Source organism: Gossypium hirsutum, chromosome D08 (genome assembly GCF_007990345.1).
Source record: "Gossypium hirsutum isolate 1008001.06 chromosome D08, Gossypium_hirsutum_v2.1, whole genome shotgun sequence".
In the NCBI taxonomy this organism is placed as follows: domain Eukaryota; kingdom Viridiplantae; phylum Streptophyta; class Magnoliopsida; order Malvales; family Malvaceae; genus Gossypium; species Gossypium hirsutum.
In genome coordinates this window covers 52,120,889-52,141,204 of record NC_053444.1, presented here as the reverse complement: position 1 = coordinate 52,141,204, position 20,316 = coordinate 52,120,889, and the positions used below count along the sequence as shown (strand labels likewise).

The 20,316-nt window shown below is 34.1% G+C and overlaps 1 protein-coding gene and 1 long non-coding RNA gene across 3 annotated transcripts; both read right to left on the bottom strand.

The window, feature by feature from the left end:
* Positions 1 to 8,608: 8,608 nt before the first annotated feature.
* Positions 8,609 to 12,117, bottom strand: LOC107900825 (MAP3K epsilon protein kinase 1). 2 transcript variants are annotated; one of them, XM_041098347.1, is made up of 9 exons: positions 11,987 to 12,117; positions 11,681 to 11,801; positions 11,191 to 11,533; positions 10,260 to 10,273; positions 10,109 to 10,182; positions 9,941 to 10,031; positions 9,780 to 9,863; positions 8,907 to 9,028; positions 8,609 to 8,803 (listed from the first exon to the last, which is right to left on the bottom strand). In XM_041098347.1, the coding sequence occupies exons 3-9, from the start codon at positions 11,324 to 11,326 to the stop codon at positions 8,797 to 8,799; spliced, it is 528 nt and encodes a 175-aa protein (XP_040954281.1). In that variant the 5' UTR covers positions 11,327 to 11,533; positions 11,681 to 11,801; positions 11,987 to 12,117; the 3' UTR covers positions 8,609 to 8,796. The 2 variants fall into 2 exon arrangements, with proteins under 2 accessions (XP_040954281.1, XP_016682041.2); XM_016826552.2 differs by having other exon boundaries at positions 11,191 to 11,293; positions 11,681 to 11,767; positions 11,987 to 12,110.
* Positions 12,118 to 16,100: 3,983 nt separating this feature from the next.
* Positions 16,101 to 20,074, bottom strand: LOC121219842 (uncharacterized). The gene is made up of 2 exons (XR_005916813.1): positions 19,492 to 20,074; positions 16,101 to 16,679 (listed from the first exon to the last, which is right to left on the bottom strand). It is a non-coding gene; the product is annotated as an uncharacterized lncRNA (long non-coding RNA).
* Between the last annotated feature and the right edge of the window lie 242 nt (positions 20,075 to 20,316).

The window sequence follows — 20,316 nt, the reverse complement described above, 5'->3', positions numbered from 1 at the left end:
TACAATCGAGGATACCGATTCATCGTACCCCATGTGGGGTTCATCCTTCAATAAAAATAATTGTTCAAAAAAATGGCCGTTTTAGAATATTAGTTGAATACCTTGTGGTTGCAGCAGCATTGAAGAATATCTTTGGTTGCAGGGCACCAGCGTGCGAATATTCTGCTGTTTTAGAAGTACTCCTTACACTAGCCATGAAGAGAAGGTTGGGGAAACAAAAAGGAAAATAATAGAGTAAACAACAAATAGCAGAGAGGTTGAAGACAAGAGAACTGTAACAATGTGAACTTTGTGAGAAGTGGGAAACGTGAACTGGTTGAAGAAAATAAAAAGGGATAATGATGAAAGTTTTTAGGAAATAGGAAACATGAGGTGGAAGGGTTATGATGTGGAGGAAATGTTAAAAACATAAAAGACTTTTGGGGAAAAAAATGAAATAACCGAGCCCTACATTGTGGGCCTCATACTTTGGGTTTCCCAATACTGAATAAATGCAGCTACCTAAAAAATTTTCCTTTGGAATTTTCTAACCAGTCAACTCTTTTATTAACACCTTATCATTCAGTTTTTCATGGCATAACGTTTCTTTGTAATGTAGCGGCAAACTGCTTCTCTATATACACTAACAAATCCTTCTTCTTTTATTTTGCTAATGTTTGTAATAATAAAGACAGAAATGAAATTGTATTAAAAATAAAGAGAATAAAAATAAAAATTGTAACACCCCTAACCCGTATCCGATGCCAAAATAGGGTTACAGAGCATTACCGAACTTACAGATCAAACAATCATACATTTCATTTGCATAACACATCCATTTTAGAAACCAATCAAATTCATTCATATAGTCCCTAATGCGAGCCCTCGAGGCCCTAAATAAACATAAAAAATAGTTCAGGACTAAACCGAGTACTCAAGAAATTTTTCAGAAAACATGGAAAATTTTTCAAGGTGCAAGGGACACACGCCCGTGTGGCTAGGCTGTGTGGGCATTCAAAATAGGGACACACGATCGTGTCCCAGCCCATGTCCGTAATTATGTAACTCATTGACTTGGGTCCCACGGCTAGACCACACGCCCATGTGCCAGGTCGTGTACCCTTCGAAATGGCCTCACACGCCTGTGTGCCAGGGTGTGTCCTAGGCCGTGTGAAAACTGGAGGGTATACTGACTTGTTCCACACGGCCCGTGTGCTAGGCCATGTGAAGCTACTGACTTGCTTCTTTTAGAAATTACAGAGGACACACGGCTGTGTCACCTAGCCATGTGTCATGCACAGCTAAGACACATGCCCATGTCTTTGCCCGTGTGGACAAAAAAAATAGGCCATTTTCCAAGCTATGTTTCTCACCTAAATTGGTACCAATCTAAACACATCAATTAGTACATGACCAAATCATAAATAGGCATTCAAACAAACCAAAATCAAGCCTAAAACATGTTATAACATCACACACAACCATAATACTAATAGACACCTTAATTGGCCACTTTTAAAAAATATGCCAATTATGTCTCCAAAATCTACCTAAATGGTCAAACACATATATGCATCTTTGTGCCTAAAACTTAACATATATGCCACTTATCAATCTCCACTACTTGGTACCCAAAATACCAATTCACAACCGAGGTATTCACATGGCAACCATACACCACATATAAAAAGGCTATTTACATATTTACAAGACAAAAGATATATCTACAATATAAGCCAATTCAAATGGCTAAAACACAACAAAACATATAGGCTATCATAAGCCAAAATGACCTATACATGCCATTTAACCAAAATATACAACCAAAAGTACCAAAATAAGCGTTTGATAGTGTGATGAGATCTCCGACAACTTCTAGTCCGAATGAACTTCTGAACCACTATAAAACACGGAAAATAAAACAGAGTAAGCAATTAAGCTTAGTAAGTTTTTATAACACAAAATTTAACTTACCATTTATCCACAATTCAGGTAAGTAACTCAAAGCATAACACAATTCAATTTGGCCAAAGCTTAACATATGATCATTAATCAAGTTAGCCATGTATTCATATAAAAATCGAGAATCATTTATGAATTCATCAATTATTTGAATTCCATATACATGTAACATCTATACCATGTGTCTGTATATAATATATAAACCATTTTCATGTAAATACCTATACTGGTTCGTATCGAACTCAAATAAACTCGTAACAGAATTGTGCTCATTGAACCACTTAGAATATCATTAGATACATGGGTAGTACACACGAGGTGTACTGAACTGTAATCTATCAATTCTTGTACATGTATGCTCATATGAGCTATAAATGGTAAGCTCCTTTGAGCTGAAATAACGGTAAGCTCATACGAGTTGAGTATCGGTAAGCCCATAAGAGCTAGAATCGGTAACCTTAATGACCGTTTAATCCAAAACTTTGTCCAAAACTTACCTTAAACTTGTACGGAGAAAAACGATCGTTTAATCCAAAACTTTGTCTTTTCCCCGATCTAAATTCGTACGTTGCTTTTTTTTGATCTATATAATCAAATTTAACTAATTTAAGCCTCATTCTATTCTATTCAATCCAAAAATCATGTTATAGAAAAATCACTATTTTTCCCCTATACAATTTAGTCCCTAGGGTCGTAAAATAAAATTTCATGCAATTTCACCCCATCCAAGCCTATTCGAATAACATATATGCTCATAACAGCCCATACATTTCGCAATTTCACACATTTATCATATAATTTACTCATTTCTAAATTTAACCCCTAATTGAAAATTTTATTAAAAATCACTTAACAAAAGTTGTTTAATTCTCAACAAAGATTCATTTTCTTCCATTAAACTTCAAAAACAAATAGAATGTACTCATGGTAAAACCCTATACTTTTAAAAATTTTGCAAATTAGTCCCTTAAATAGCTAGGTTAAGCTACAACGATCCCGAAGACATAAAAATCAACAAAAACGGGACAAGATATCACTTACATGCAAAGGAAAAGCTTGAACAAAATTTCTTCTCTCCTCCTATGGTGAATTTTGGCTATGGTGAGAAAAATGAGAGAAGATAATAGCTTTTTCTTTTATTAATTTAACCTTTATTTACCTAATTACCAAATTACCCTTACCTAACTTTAAAATTTTCATAATTGCCAAGGCATGCACATCCACTAACTCAATTAATGGACTAATTACCACATCAGGACCCCCACTTTAAAGTTCTATAGCTATTTAACACTTTTAGCTAATAGAACACAACTTTTGCATGTTACACGATTTAGTTCTTTTCATCAAATTGAGCATACAAACGGTAAAATTCCTCAACAAAATTTTTATACTAATATATTATCATACTGTAGATCACAAATAATATTAAAATAAATTTTTTGATGTCAGATTTGTGGTCCCAAAACAATTGTTTCAATTTCACTGAAAACGGACTGTTACAAAAATAGTAATGGGAGAAAAAATGGAAAAAACTAATTAACAAAAATTCAAACATCACGAAGGCTAACGTTTTGCTTTTCACGCTCTATAGAAGCACCCTAGTAATGCTTCAAGCGTTCTCCATTAACCTTGAATCTAGCCCCTAATCTTAGATCTTTAACAATAATAACACCATGTGAATACACTTGAATTACTTCAAAAGGTCCAGAACATCGAGATTTTAACTTACCAGGAAATAATTTGAGCCTGGAATTAAACAATAATACCTGTTATCCAGGTTCAAATTGCCTTGGTAAAATTATGGCATCATGCCATCACTTGGTCTTTTCCTTATACAAACGAGCATTCTCATATACTTGTTTTCGGAACTCTTCCATCTCATTCAATTCTGGCAATCTCTTGTTGCCAACAGTAGCCCAATCCATGTTCAACTTCTTAATCGCCTAAAACACTTTATGCTTAAGTTCAATAGGTAAATGACATGGCTTACCGTAAACAAGTTTAAAAGGTGACATCCCAAGTGGTGTTTTAAATACAGTTCGGTCTGCCCATAGAGCATTATCCAATCTAGTAGACCAATCCTTTCAAGATGGATTCACCATTTTTTCCAGAATTTGTTCAGTTTCTCAATTAGAAATTTCAGCTTTGCCATTCGTCTCAGGGTGATATGCCGTAGCAATTCCATGTTTCACCCCATACTTGCACAAGGCATTGGCTATTAGTTTGTAATCAAAATAGGATCCTTCGTCACTGATAATGGCTCTCAGTATATCGAATTGAGTGAAAATGTTCTTATGCAAAAATTTGAGTACTGACTTAGCTTCATTAGAGGCTAGGGCTACTGCTTCTACCCACTTAAAAACATGGTCTATTGCTAAAAATATGTATAGCTTGCCCACGGATGGAGGAAATAGACCCATAAAGTCTATTCCCATAGATCAAACAATTCAATCTCCAATATTCTTTGTAACGGCATTTCTTGTCTCCTAGACACATTTTTTGTTCTTTGACAACGGTCATACGGCCTATAAAATTCATGAGAATCTTTAAATAAAATTGGCCAATAGAATCCCGAGTGAAGTACCTTGGTAGCTATTTTTATCCCTCCAAAATGTCTTCCAATGGTGCTGAGTGGTAATTTTGTAAGACATTATGCATCTCATTGTTGGGGATGCACTTCTAAATTATTTTATCAGCACAATTCTTGAATAAGAATTGTTCATCCCAATAGTTTCGTTTGACATTGTGAATAAATTTTTGTTTTCTTTGAGCATTGAAGTGAGGTGGCATTATACCACTTACTAAGAAGTTTACTATGTCGATGTACCAAGGTAATGCCTTGGCAATGAGCAACTGTTCATCTGGGAATTCTTCCTTAATATATTTCTTACTTTCATCTTCATTCCTTGATTCTGTTCTTGACAAATTGTCAGTCATTTGATTTTCGGTTCCCTTTTGATCTCTAACTTCCAAATTAAACTATTGTAACAAGAGTATCCACATAATCAATCTCGGCTTGACATATTTTTTTTGCACCAAGTACTTGATAGCTGAGTGATCTGTGTAGATTATGACCTTTGTTCCTACTAAATAAGAATAGAATTTGTCGAATGCAAAGACCACTTCCAGTAATTACTTCTCCGTATTGGTATAATTAAACTAAGTCTCTGTCAACATCCTACTAGTATAATATATTTCATGTAGTACCTTGTTTCTCCTTTGACCCAAAATTACTCCTACAGCATAATCACTGGCGTCGCACATGAGTTCAAAAGGCAACGTCCATTCTGGAGCAACCACAATCGGTACTGCTACAAGTCACTTCTTGAGTTCCTTAAAAGCCTACAAACATTGATCATCAAAATTAAAAGGTTTATTCTGTTCAAATAAAGTACACAAGGGTTTAGAGATTTTCGAAGAATCCTTGATAAATCTTCTGTAAAATCCTACGTGTCCTAGAAAACATCTAATACCCTTAACATTAGTGGGCGATGAAAATTTTTCAATCATTTCTATTTTTTCTTTGTCATTTCAGTTCCTCATTGTGACATCCTATTTCCAAGGACAATACCTTCATGGACCATGAAATGACATTTCTCCCAGTTTAATGCTAGATTCACTTCTTTACAACGGCATAAAACCATTTCTAAATTTCTTAAACAATCTTCAAAATCATTTTCGAACACAGAGAAGTCATCCATAAAAACTTCAAGGAAATTTTCCACCATGTTCGAGAATATGGCCATCATGCAGCGCTGGAAAGTTACCGGGGCATTACATAACTCGAACGACATCCACCTAAATGCGAAAGTGCTATATGTACACGTGAAAGTTGTCTTCTCTTGATCTTCAAGTGCTATGGCAATTTGATTATATCCTGAATAACCATCTGGGAAGCAATTAAATACCTTATTAGTTAATTTGTCCAACATTTGATCGATGAATGGCATAGGGAAATTATCGTTCCTAGCTGCCTTATTAAACCTGCAATGGTCCATACACATTCTCCCTCCCGTAACAGTACGAGTTGGTATGAGCTCATTGTTTTTATTACTTACTACCGTGACACCTCCTTTCTTGGCTACACATTGCATAGGACTTACCCACGAGCTGTCAGAAATTGGGTAAATAATGCCAACATCAAGCCACTTGATAATTTCTTTCTTGACAACTTCCTTTATAATTGGATTCAGTCGTCTCTATTGTTCAATGGATTTGCTATGACAATCTTCTAATAAAATTTTGCGCATACAAAATGTAGGGCTAGTTCCCTTTATATCGGCAAGGGTCCAACCTAGTGCTATTTTACATCGCCATAACACTTCTAAAACCCTGTCCTCTTGTTCATGTGTTAGCTTAGTAGAAATTATGACTGGAAAAGTACTGTTATTTCCCAAATACGCATATTTCAAATGTTCTGGCAGAGGCTTTAACTCTAAAATGAGATATTCCTCTACAAATGGTTTAGGAGGCTTAAAAGATCGTTCTAATAAATCTAGGGATTCAAATTTCTTCCCTGGCCTATCCATTATCTACTAGGCTTCCATAAATTTACCAAGCTCTTCAAAACTTACTGTGTCACCTTGCTCCATCAAATCGTCTTCACTGTCAGAATTGTTGTAGCAAAATTTTACGAATTTGTCCACTGTTGCTTCTATCAAGCCAATGGTGTGACATTCCTCATTCTCATCCGCGCATTTTAACGCATTAAACACATTAAAAGTAACATGCTGATCATTCACTCTCATGGTTAGCTCGCCTTTTTGTACATCAATTAGGGTCCTGCCAGTAGTAAGAAATGGTCTTCTAAGAATAATTGGTACATCATGGTCAGCTTCACATTCTAAAATAAGAAAATCTGCAGGAAAGATAAATTTATCCACCCTTACCAAAACATCTTTAATTCTACCTTCTGGATGGGCGTAAGATCAGTCATCTAATTGTAAAGTTACTATGGTAGGTCTCACTTTCCCAATTCCTAGCTTCCTGAAAATAGAAATAGGTATTAGATTTATACTTACTCCTAAATCACATAATGCTTTTCCTACATAATAATTTCCAATTGAATATGGGATAGTGAAACTCCCTAGGTCCTTTAACTTTGGAGGTAACTTATTCATCAACATTGTTGTGCACCCTTCGGTGAGAGCAACAGTCTTAAATTCTCCCAACCTATATTTCTTCAATAGTATATCTTTCATGAATTTCATGTAATTGGTCATTTTCTCCAAAGCTTCGACCAGCGGTATGTTAATATGGAGTTACTTCAAAACCTCCAAAAATCTTTTAAACTGAGCATCTTGTTTAGAATTATGGAATCGTTGTGGAAAAGGTAGAGGTGTTCTCCCTTCTGGTTGTTGATATTGTTTTGTTGTGGCATTCTTATTGACAACATGATCTGATTCTACCACAGCATTTTGCTGCTTACCCTTTTCAGGTGTTGTCTACCGTTCAGTAGGTTCTAAAATCTTTTCTTGATTGTGGTTAGATTTGTCTACCTTTTTCGTGGAATCTTGATCAACTTCATCCACCTGAGTCCCACTTCTAAGAGTGATTTATTTTCTTGAATTCTTAGTATCACTCGACAATGCTCCTTGTGGCCTTGAATTTAGAGCATTCTCTATTTGCCCCACTTGATTTTCAAGTGCTTAGGGAGATGCAGCCTGACTCTGAATTATAGCATCATTCTTGGCCATATATTCCTTTAACAAAACTTTAATGGAAATAGGAGATGATGCTTGACCATATTAGGCATTTTTCCTGGGCATAGGTTGAACATAACAGGCGATGCATTGTTGACATTCTGTCTTACAACATTGTTTATGTTTCTCGCACCTTGATTACCCAAACTAAAATTTGGATGCTGCTTCCACCTTGAATTGTAGGTGTTGGAATATGGATTACTATTTCGATTGGAATTACCCATATAGTATACTGACGTTGGGATTGAAGGGCATTTGTCAAACACACACTACACCAAAACAGGCTTTTAGCGAAAGTGCCGCTAAAAGTATTTGCGGCACTTTGATAAGCGCCGCTAAATACCAAGACCTTTAGCGGCACTTTTCCTACAAACGCCGCTAAAGACCAAGACCTTTAGCGGTGCCTTTTCCACAAACGCCGCTAAAGACCAGGACCTTTAGCGGCGCTTTTCCCACAAAAGCAGTTAAAGACTAAGACCTTTAGCGGCGTTTTTGGGAAAAACGCCGCTAAAGACCAAGACCTTTGGCGGTGCTTTTCTAAAAAACGCCGCTAAAAAACAAGACCTTTAGCGACGTTTTTCCCACAAACGCCGTTAAAGCTCATGACCTTTAGCGTCGCTTCTATTAAAAACGCTACTATAACATTGACTTTTAGCGACACTTTTTCACAAACGCCACTAAAAGCATAACTTTTAAATAAATTAATTAAATAATATTTATTTCTATAATAAATATTTTATTTTATTTTATTTTTGAAATTTAAACTTTAAACTATATAATTTTAAGGATAAAAAAATTAATTAAATTAAATTTTCTATTAAAATTTTAACTTTAAAGGTAAATATAAAAATTAATGAATTTAAATTTAGAATTAAAATATTATGTTTAAATAAATGAGCAATCTACCTCACAGCTCATCTGATCTATATTAACTCGGCCAAATATAAAAGAAGCTACAAAACACGTAATAATTAACAATCATGATTAAAGAAGCTAGTACACAAAGTAGCTACAAAACCCTATTTCAATAAAACCTAATTCAAGTTCCGACTAAGATAACGACCACGGAAACAACATTAAATAACACTCTACTTGAAAAAGTGCTGAGCCTTGGCTTTTCCAGCTTAAAGAGATTGAATCCTCCACTACACCTTCAATATCTAAAGGATGCAAAACCAAATGATCAGATAAACCAACAAACTTGGTAAACAATAGAGATGTTAAAAATAAAAATATATATAGCCATTAAGATTTTTGACATGCCTTTGCATAAGAATACCAATCACTTCTCTGTATGTCAAAGAATACTTCAGTCTGTTTCGCAGAATGAGAATAAGTGGCAAACATTCCCTCAACTTGTGGGGTCCAGACGATGGCTTTGGCGTCTGTATTAACAAATACAATGAATACAAAATTAAAATGAAGCAGCATCGGACGGGTAAGAAAGCCAAAAGAAAGCTCAAGAAAACAACATACATTAAACCAAAAGAAGCAGCATCACATTTCCATAAAACTGACACACACACACACACACACACACATATATGACAATCCAATATGCAATTGCACAAAATAAACCACATCAATCTCATTTTGAGGAACAAAAAATTATCCATTAAACTAGAACAACAAGAAACTGTAGCTCACACATTATAGATGGAGGTCTTTAGGAAAAGGAAAAATCATTTATAGAAAGTCAAGAAAGGAAAATACTACCTAAATTTCATCCATCCATGCAGCAAGTAAATTATATATGGTAAACAACAACAATTTGTTTCAAAGACCAACTGTTGAAGTGCATGTATGCACCAAAAACAGGACCAAATTTCCACTTTGACTAACTTTATTCAACCATCAAACAATGACTAACTTCAACTTCATTTATTATTTTAGCAGATTTATCACAACATAAGCAGCTGAAGTACAATGAAACATATGAATGAAGTGAACCAAATTCAACCAGTCTCCAAGTGCCCCCAAAAAAAGGAGGTCAAATAGTATTGTTCTCTATCAGATCTCTGCCGCCACAATCAAATTTACAGCAAGAAAATCACTAAAAAAAAGCTAATCCAGAAATAGTAATAGAACTCCTAATGGACAAGAAATAAGAAAAAAGAGAACTAGTTGGTAGGTTACCTCTTTAGTTGTCAAAATATTTGCACCCTTGATATCCCGATGGATAACACCTTGTTCATGTAGAGAAACCAAACCTTCCCAAACCTGTTCAACAAGTAATTAGCATATCAAAATGATACTTTAATAGGGAAATGAAGCAATAAATTGCAGTAGAAACAAACCTGGGCAATATAAACAGCCACCAATGATTCAGGAAAAGGCCCAAATTTATTTGGCTTGATAATGTTTGCAAGTGAACCATTCTCCACATACCTTCAAACATGTAAACAAATAAGTACAAGTTTCAAACAACTCAGAGAGCACTACAGTCACAATGTAAGGTTTCTTACTCAAGAATTATATGCAGGTGTGTTGTTGTCTTCAATGATCCAAGATACTTGACAATGTTTTTATGATTCAAATTCTACAAATAATTCAAATAAGATACCAAAACCCAACTTGTTACCATCAGTAATGAGACCAGCAGCAGTAACTAACTACCATGACGATGGCCACTGAAAAGCAAAAAATTAACAGGAAAATTAAAAGGGATTGATAGTTGCAACATAGCCAACCAGCAGTAAGACATCTTCAGTGCACATTTGCAGAACTCATGAGCATCAAACATACGAGGGAGAACACTGATGTAGCATTATAACAAGAAAAATGTTAAAAACCACCAAAATGCAGTTAAGGCTTAAAGGAGGGAGTTACCTTCAATAACTCAATTCAATGTCAAGATTACTTGAGGATAACAAGCAACAGGAAGGTAAGACACGTAACAAGGAACATAAGCTACAAGCAAAGACAACTGTTGACAAGCTTTTGTGACTAAACAAATTCCAAAAGCACAAGAACAATAATTTTTGCTCGTTAGAACCAACAACCTCCTTGCAGAAGCTAAGAAACTACCACATATCATTCTCAAGAGAACCAATACTACAAGAACCAGGTCTTGATGGTAAAACTAAATGATGTATATATATAATGAAAAGAAGCATTCAACAACCCCTATCCATGGTTATTATGTATAGTTGTCGAAAACAAACAATTTGTTTTGTTAAGATCGCTGTCTGCAATCAATTCGAGAAACCTAAACAATTGGCAATTGGCAACACAATCAATAGGTAAGACTCAAAATCATACGTTAACCTTACAATCACCTAAAACTCAATCAAGATAATCTAATTTAGAACCCCAAAATCCTATTCGAATTTAATAGAACACCTTAAAACCAACTATAGCATAAATCAAAGTTCAACTAAATCAATCCAATTTAAAAAACCCTAAACCCTATTAAGCATTAATCTCCTAAGCAAATGTAAACACACAAAATCCAGATCAAAGAATCCATAAGAAACAACTAATTTCAATGATAATAACAAAAGAAAGAAAGAAATTTTACCAAAAAAAAAAGGCGAGGATGACTTACTAAAGAGTATCAGGTGGTCCAATAATTGTAACACTCCATTCAAAGATATTGTTTTCATCAACCAATCTGACAGAGAACCCATCAACCGAATTCTTACAAAGATCTGACGAAAAGAAAACAAATCAAAAACCCCCATTGCGATGAATAAAATTGCATTCGTCAAGCAAAGTGCTTGATATTAGTTTATACCACAGTAAGTAAAAATTGGCTACAAATGCTGATTATTTTGGAATAAAACATTTCAAAAATAAAGCTTAAGAAAATTGAAAGATAAGCATATAATATATAAAGAGATAAGCAAGGAAACTTAAAGTTTCTGGTCATCGTCGATTTCTAGCTTCTTCTGGCATCCCGTAGTGAGGTTGGCGATATTGAATTGCAAAGAGAAAAAAAACAATAATAAAAAGAAAGGGTGCACGGTTAAATTTTAAACTTCGTAAAGCTTATTTTTTTGTGTAAGAAAGATACATTCATGGTTGAGAGATAGAACCTTCATGGCTGGCGGCGGAGCAGAGGCGGTGGCTAAAATCACTTCGATTTCTTCCTTCTGCTTAGGGTTTTCAAAAACGAGTTCCCTCTTTTGGAAGATGATAAAAATTATAATTAGAAATCTATATGGAATAAATAACACCCAAAATTAGAAAATAAAAAGGAAAAATGGAACTGTAATAAAAGCGATAGGGATCTGAGTAATGAACACAACAAGATGAAACACACTGAAAAACAAACAAACAAAATAATAATATTAAGTCTCATATATTTTCCAGGGAAACAAACGGTAGTAGGAATTGCTAACTCGTAAGTAGATTGGAGAGGTTTTGTGCTGAATCGTCTTTGGTGCCTCCATTTTCCTCTTTTTTTTTCATTTTGTTTGTAAAGTTAGGGGTTTTAGGGGGGAAATTTGGGAAAAATCAGCGCGAATTTTTTTTAGGTAAAATGAATTTTGTGGCGTTTTTATAAAAAAAACGTCGGTATTGCTTACTTTTGCGAATAAAAAATTATTTTATTTTGAATAAAATGACGTTATTTTATTTTATTAATAATTTTTTATTTTATCTGTTAAAAATTATTAGTTATGTGAGTTTATTTATTTATCAATGTTTTTTTAAATATAATATTTAAATATATCGAATTTATCAATGTTTGTTTTAAATCTAATATTTAAATAAATCTAATATTAATTTATCAATGTTTTTTTTGAATCTAATATTTAAATATATCGAATCAGTCAACAATGGGATCATCTTTCGAATTTTATCTTGCTTTTCTTCTCTTACCTTGCTGCTTATATAAACCAAACATTCCACAATTTAAATCATTCACCCTACCATTTTATATATCTAAAAGATAAATCACATATGCGAAAGAAAAAATTTATCACTGACCAAACATAAAACCCTCTAAACCAAAAAGAATTTGAATTTTGAACACAACCTATGATGCAATTTTGCTCAATCTATCATTTTCTCATATTATATACGACATACAATGTATTGTATTAGGGTTATAAAATAAAATGATTTTTTACAATTTTATTTATTATGATAAGAAAGTGATATTAGTTTAGTTCAGTAGCACGTAGGTCTTCAAAACCTATCGTCCAAGGTTCAAATCCTATAAAGTATGATTCAACTCTTGTTAAATCAAAAATTATATCAAAACAATAATTCGAATTTGACCTCATTAAATTAAATTGTTAAATTAAAATTAAAGGAGTAAATAAAAACAAGAGATGTTAGTCAATAAAAAAAAGTATGTTAATTAATTAAAGGTCTAACTGATCACCACGTCTGTATTATAAATATAGATTTACGAATAATTCAAAGATAGTTGAATTTTGTTAAAATAGGGTTTTTGAATAGGGTACGAGTTTTATTATGGAAATTTAAGAACGGGGTTAATGACTTCGCTAAATGAGGTTGTCTTTCTTATTTAGGGTTTAAAAAAAACTAAAAGAAGAGTATGGTACTGGGATTTGGATGGGCAGTGCAGTGCGATTAGTTCACTTTTATCTAATTTTATCGTCATTGTTGTTTTTATACTAATCACAAGTAAAGGCACTGTCTATCCAAACTATACATAAATCAACATGATGGGAAAAAAATACTAAAGTAAAATGAATAAAATAATTTATTATTAAAATAATGTTGGTTCAACATTTATTACTGAAATAATATGTTTTTTACAGTAAAAAGAATTAGTTTGATGGAAGCGCAAATCAAAATTGGGTGTGTGGATTTGGATCTAAACTAGCATAAGAAAATGTTAGCTGATGAGAAAAATGATTCAACTTGTATTAAATCCACATGTGTAATTGATGCAGCATATCTTTCTTGCAAAATCCAAAACCAACATTAAACCAGTAACAAGAATCTCCCATAGGTTTTCTTTTATCTTCTAATTCTCCGGGAATCCACAATATTGGCTCTAAGTTACGTGGCAGCACATGGTGGAAGGAAAATATATTAATACATGCGTAATTGATACACCATACAGCTCATTGGGAATGGATTCTCAAAAAGTGTTAATTAAATCCATCTTCTCTCTTTCTATAATAATTTGTTAGGTAAAATCTCCATCAATCTTTAATCTCCCCATAATGAAACTAAATAAAAACCATCCACATAAATTTAAAGATGTTCCTGTTTATATACAAAATTTCTTAATCAAACAAAGTTTAAGAATTTTTTTCGTTTTTTAAGCCATTTATATTGAAAACAAAAAAAAAATTCTTAACAAATGTTTAAATGTTAATGTTTTGGACATCTTTTAAACTCATTTCCAATTATTTTGGTATGAAGGATCAATTTGGGATTAGCGGCGCTTTTTCAAAAAAGCCGCTAAAGACCCGGGCATTAGCGGCTTTTTTTAAAAAAGCGTCGCTAAAAACCCAAGCATTAGCGGCGTTTTTAAAAAAGTGCCGCTAAATACCCGAGTAATAGCGGCATTTTTGAAAAAGCGCCGCTAAAAACCCAAGCATTAATGCCGTTTTTGAAAAAGCACCGCTAAAGACCCGACCATTAGCGGCATTTTTGAAAAAGCGCCGCCAAAGGCTCGAGCATTAGCGGCGCTTTTTCAAAAATGCTGCTAAAGCCCCCAGCATTAGCGATGCTTTTCCAAAAACGCCGTTAAAGCCCCGAAATGTCAAAAAACGATGCCATTGGGCTTGGGTTTTTTGCAACGTTTTTCCAAAAAACGCCGCTAATGCTCATTTTTCGCGGCGCTTTCCTGGAAGCGCCGCTAATGCTTGATTTTTAGCAGCGTTTTATGTAAAACGCCGCCCGCTAATGCTTAATTTTTAGCGGCATTTTTTATCCAAACGCCGCTAAAAACGCCGCTAAAAGTCTGTTTTGGATTTTTCATGATTTTCCCTGCAATAAACATATGACAACTCTATCGATTTCATTTCATAGGCTAGAGTTGGATTTTTCATGGTTTTAATCATATTAGCTAGAGAAGATACTTGGGTCGTTAACAAAGTGATTGTATCAAGCTCAATGGTACTAGCAGCTCTCTTACCCGTCCCAACTCTCATGGTTGGATACTAATAATCGTTGTTGGCAATCTTTTCCAAGATCTCGTATTCTTTATTATAAGTTGTGTCCAACAAAGTACCATTGACAGAATATGGAAACAACTTAAGCCTCAAGGCGTCTTCAAGAACACCCTTCTGTTTGAATTAATTACATACTTCTAGAAAAGGTCTTAAATGTAATCTCAGATCTTTAGTGAGTAGTCTACCGAACTGTCTTATTGTTTGTAACATCTGGAACATTATCGGTTTCAACTCAAATTGTTGAGCTTGTATGGTTGGTCTAACTATCCCTGAATTCAAATCATCCAACATTGGGATGGTATGCTCTCTAATTGGCCTATCTCATTCATCTACCACACATCCAATAGGAGGATTTTCATTGCGATCATTTGGATTACGATTAAGATCATTCCTATTTGCAAACATTTTTCTCAATTCTTTTCTCGTTCTCTGCAAGGTTCTGTCAATTTTCGGATCAAAAAGGTATTCTATGTTAGCAGGAATGCCTTTTCTCATGCATTGATGGCAAACCTGTAAAAAGTAGATACACTAAGTTAAACTACTAAGTAAAATAACCAAACTAAATTTCACCAAATAACCGATCCCCGGCAACGGCGCTAAAAACTTATCGCATGTAAAATGATATGCGATTTTGTGCAAGTATACATGTCGGTTCAAGTAATAAAGTGAAAAGTGAGTATCGTTCCCACGAGGATCGAATTGAGGCACAAAAGTGGTCAAATTATTATAATCTGGTTAGTGCTATGGCAAGACTGATGAATAAGATGCTATGGTAAACTAAGGTAAGTATGCATTGATAATTCAAAGAAATGATGATGTACGTGATAGATGGAATTGATGAGTAAATCGGAAATGATATGGCAAAAGTGAAAGCCGAAATGCAATGGCAAAAACAAGAGTGATTATCTGAATTGAATGTAAACAAAGAAATAAACAACTAAATATGTTGTGACAAAGATACTACGACAAAGAATAAGGATAGAGTGATGTTGATTCGAAAGGTTAGGATTACCGAGAATCAACCCTGACTGTGAATAATGCCCTGGCAAAATTGTATTTACTTTGCTGCACAGAAGATTTCTAAAACGGCCTGCCTCTCGTGAGAGCAAAACCTCAAGTTACCTTGCCCGTGTCTATAGGCTTTTTAGGTATCTCGCATGTGTTCCTCCTATATGATTGAGACTCTATGTCTAGAGTCGACTACAAGTGTCTATCGAATACTTGCTCATTTCATTTCATTTTAATCTAACCAATCCAACCCTTTCTTAATTAGAATCAGTTTATAAGTATGCGAATAGTCTTCTATGTCTAAAGATTTTTTTTTCATTTTAATTAAGAAATAAGAACAATAAAATGAAATAGTAAAGTAAATTAGAGATATACTGCATCCATAAAAATAGTTTAAGGTTTCATCAAAAGTAATCCTAACCTATAAGATTTAGCTCATGGGCTAAGAAATAAAATTCCAAACCATAATATTATCTGATATTGCATTCAACTACTTTAATTCAATCTTTTGAAGGAACGCCAATGGAAATAACGAAATAACTTTAGAAAGCAGCTTTCGCTTGCCCAATCTACACTTCGACAACATAGCCTTTTATGATGGCTAAAAAGGATTGCCTTCGACTTCCTGTCCTTTGCATAGCTGGACTCTTATTCACGCCTAAGGATCTCTCTCATTTTTTTCGCTCTTTGTGAAGTCCCTTTCATCGGCTTTTATAGATAGATTAGGCTAGGGTCGACTAACAGCTTGTGATTATCTTCTCCTCTTTTAGGGGGATTTATTTGGTACAAGTTTGAATTTAAACTGGGACTCTTGCACGGAAAATGTTGAATTGATTTTCTCGGTATTGCCACGGTATCCGTGCTGGCAAACTGTTTGCACTTTGCCCTAACAAAACTTCACTCCTTTATTTCCTCATTCCAAACCCTGTTCTTACCACACAAAAAACTCCATCACAAGCGATTAAAAGCATCTAATTCCAACATAGTCCAAGTTCTAATGCAATATTAAAAATGCTAACTAAAATGTCCTAAAATGAAACAAAATGTACTTAAGTATAAGCAATTAGCTAGGTCTAAAGGCATGAAATATAACTCCTTTCAAGAGTTATCAATGTCACAAGTGAATAAATCCATAAATGGGTTTAGGATCTATTTTACTTAGGTCCTGTATGATGTACTGTCAACCTAGTCAGTCACATCTATGTCTCTACCTTCTGGGAGTCATTCGTTTCGATGCTCAAGACAAAACATCTCCCCAATTGGACTTTATAGACGGCGTATTAGTATTTCAATCGATTTGCTAATTTCCGTTTAGACTAAGGACATGTTTAGGTTCATCTACTAATATAAGTTGTCTTTATATATTATGATCCACCCACGTAATACCACTTAGTATTCGTTGAAAATTAGATAATCAGTGAGCTAATATTTGCTTCAACTTTGCTTTGTGTGCAAAAAGATTGAGGACAGTATACAAATAATATTAATGTAATTTATGAATAATTTTATTAAACCAATTTGCTCGAAAAAATACAAGTGTACATAGACGAAAACAATATACTTAAGGCACTAGATCCAACATTAAGTGCCATAGATGCATTGATTTATCTTGAAAATAACACAAGACCTAATATAAAATTCACTGTAAGCTTATTAACAAGATTTAGTTCTTCTCTAACATGTAGACATTTGAATGAAATTAAACATGTATGTAGATATCTTAGAGGAATTGTAGGTATAGGGTTATTTTATTCAAGTGATTCAGGATCTCTATCAGTTGTTATACTGATACTGGATATTTATCAAATCCGCATAAAGATCGATCTCAAATGGGATATTTACTGCCTCTTCAAATCATGCAAAAATGCAAGCCAAGAGTATGTTTGGCTAAGGTTGTTGACCCGATATACCTAGAAGATATGTGATATGCCTCTAAATGAAAAGATGTCAACTATCTTATACGAAGATAATGCAACATGTAAAGCTTAATTAAAGGATGGTTACATCAAATGTGACAGAACGAAACATATTTCACCAAAAATTATTCTTTACTATGATCTTGAGAAGAAAGGTGATGTAGAAGTTCAACAAATTCATTCTAGTGATAATTTGACAAATCTTTTTATCAAGGTGTTACCAACCACAACATTTGAAAAACTAGTATACAAGATTGGAGTGCGATGGCTCGAAGAACAATGTGATGTTGCTATTAAGAGGCGTCTAAAACACGTCGTACTTTTTTTTCTTTTAACCAAGGTTTTGTCCCATTAGGTTTTCCAAGTAAATGTTTTTAATGAGACAACTTTTAATAAGAGATTGTGCACTCTTTTTCTTTCATTAGGTTTTTATCCCACGGAATTTTTCTTAATAAGGTTTTAACGAGGCACATTTTCATTGATGAACATCCAAGGGAGATTATTGTAAATCCATTAATAAATAGATGCCCATAGAACTCCCAAAACCCCCCAAAGAATTTATGATCTCTTGTAACCCATAATGAATTATAGAGTGCCTTAATTCTCTTGTTTATGTTTTTGTAACCTATGAAACCCTATAAGTAGAAGGCTTGTATAGATTTATTGTTTTCCAAGTAAAAAAAATGAAATATCCTTTCATTTTTATCTATTTTTTCTCTTATTCTTACTATAATTTTCTTAATTTCATAATCTATATATATTGAATTCTCTACAAAATTTTGAATGAATTCTCAAGCCCATTGAAATATCATTGATCCAACAAAGATTATTTATACAACATTTATGATGCAAATAAAAATTATTACATAAAAAAATAAACTTATAAAATTTTGATGTAAAAGGCAAATGGGATTTTGATTGTAATAGCATGGTTGAGTTGCTTGAAATCGAAATGTTTCTTCTTTTAAATTCCATAAGATGTATTTATTTGTTTAAATTCATTTTAAATTTAAATTATGCAAAAAAGATAAAACCACTTTAGTTAGATATTTTGTAAGGATCAGAGCAAGAAACACAATTCCTGGAGGATCAGTATATATCACAGTCATGGCCAGAACCCATTTGACTTTTCTAAGCCTCTCTCAGGAACTGATCAATGAATGTTTCGGACAGTTATGGGGCTGTTTAATATCCAACAACTGTTTACTTGAAAAAAAAAATGAAAACTTCGGGAAAAGATTAAATCATCTATGAACAAAGAAATTGGTCGAAAAGTCGAAAAGTCATCCTCATGTCATGTTCTGACCCCCCCCCCCAAAAAAAAAGATCTTCATGTCATGTATGTGGACACAAGCTAAAGCGATCTTACCAAAGTACAAACTTGAGTACTGGTTTTCTTTTTTTCAATGTGAAGTACGTGCGGAGATTAGGTATTTTGGCTGTTCCGATTTGCAATCAGTTAATTTTCAAGTGTCATTTTAATCAATCTATACCACTCAAATTGACATATATAACCCCACCCCCCCCCCCCAAAAAAAAAAAAGGGAGAAAACAGCATTGTGAAGTAGAAGTGAGGGTGGCTATTTGAACCAAGAGGTCGCCGACCTAACGTAACTTGACAGCAAAATGGTGGGTGTGTGCATCGGTGTGTAGTCGAAGGTGACACCTATTATGGGAGGGGGTCCAGGCAGCATCTTAAGGCTAAAACCCCCCTCTAAACTGGCACTCTTGCTTATGTATTTCGGGCGATTTATACCGTACCGGCAACCCTTTTAGGTACAGAACAGAAAAACACCATTATGGAGGGAGACAGAGACGTACAGTTTTTGCAATAAAAAGTGGCTGCTTTTGGTGGACCTACGATACCCACCATCAAATTTGAGTCGTATCATGCTTCCATGAAATTAATTTCATCTACATATGAATGAGGTCCCCATACACCCACCATGTGAATCACAATCATCTGCGGGACTCACTACATCTGGCTGAGTGATAGCTTGGGTCCAAACCCTGATTCTACCTAAACTCTGCACTTCCTACGAATTGGTACTTCATAACCTACACCGTGCTGAAATGATAAACATTTTCTCAATGCACTATACTGTGTAATCTACCCATCTATCCTTTGTTTTTCATATAAATAAGCTGAGGAGAGGCATGCAAAGATTATTGTCAGTGGAATGGAATTACATTAAACAAATGGCTGACAACCATCACAAAATGTGCGCAAAAAACTGAGGGTCCCCAAATCCCGAAGCCAAAGCAAGCAAAAAGAGGGCTTCCAATGAAGTGGACAAACACCCAAGGGCCCAAGCTATTTGAACATATAGCTATTTCACACCCCATGTCGGCTTAGTGCTTAAATACATCAAACCCCATGGTTACAATGGGGGTATGGACGAAATTAAAAAGGAAGTGTAAAAGATTTGTTTTTTAACTAATTGAATTAGTTGCCCAGAGAAAGTTATTATTTATTAGCATCTTAGGCTAAGGTTGGTTCCTAAATTATATAATGCCAAAAAAACTCATGGAATTAATTTGATAGATTTCTGGTTAATTAAATTTGAGAATCTTGTAAAATTTTCCTAAATTTCATGCATAAATAAATGATCTTTTAGGGTAACTAACTTTATTATTGTTGGTTGG

Excerpts from the sequence above, each read along its gene's own strand:
- LOC107900825 (XM_016826552.2), bottom strand. The coding sequence starts at position 12,037 with ATGGAGGCACCAAAGACGATTCAGCACAAAACCTCTCCAATCTACTTA. Across the intron at positions 9,864-9,940 it reads TGGCTGTTTATATTGCCCAG|GTTTGGGAAGGTTTGGTTTC; the intron begins GTTTGTTTCTAC and ends CTTGTTGAACAG. Across the intron at positions 9,029-9,779 it reads ATATTTTGACAACTAAAGAG|ACGCCAAAGCCATCGTCTGG; the intron begins GTAACCTACCAA and ends TTGTTAATACAG.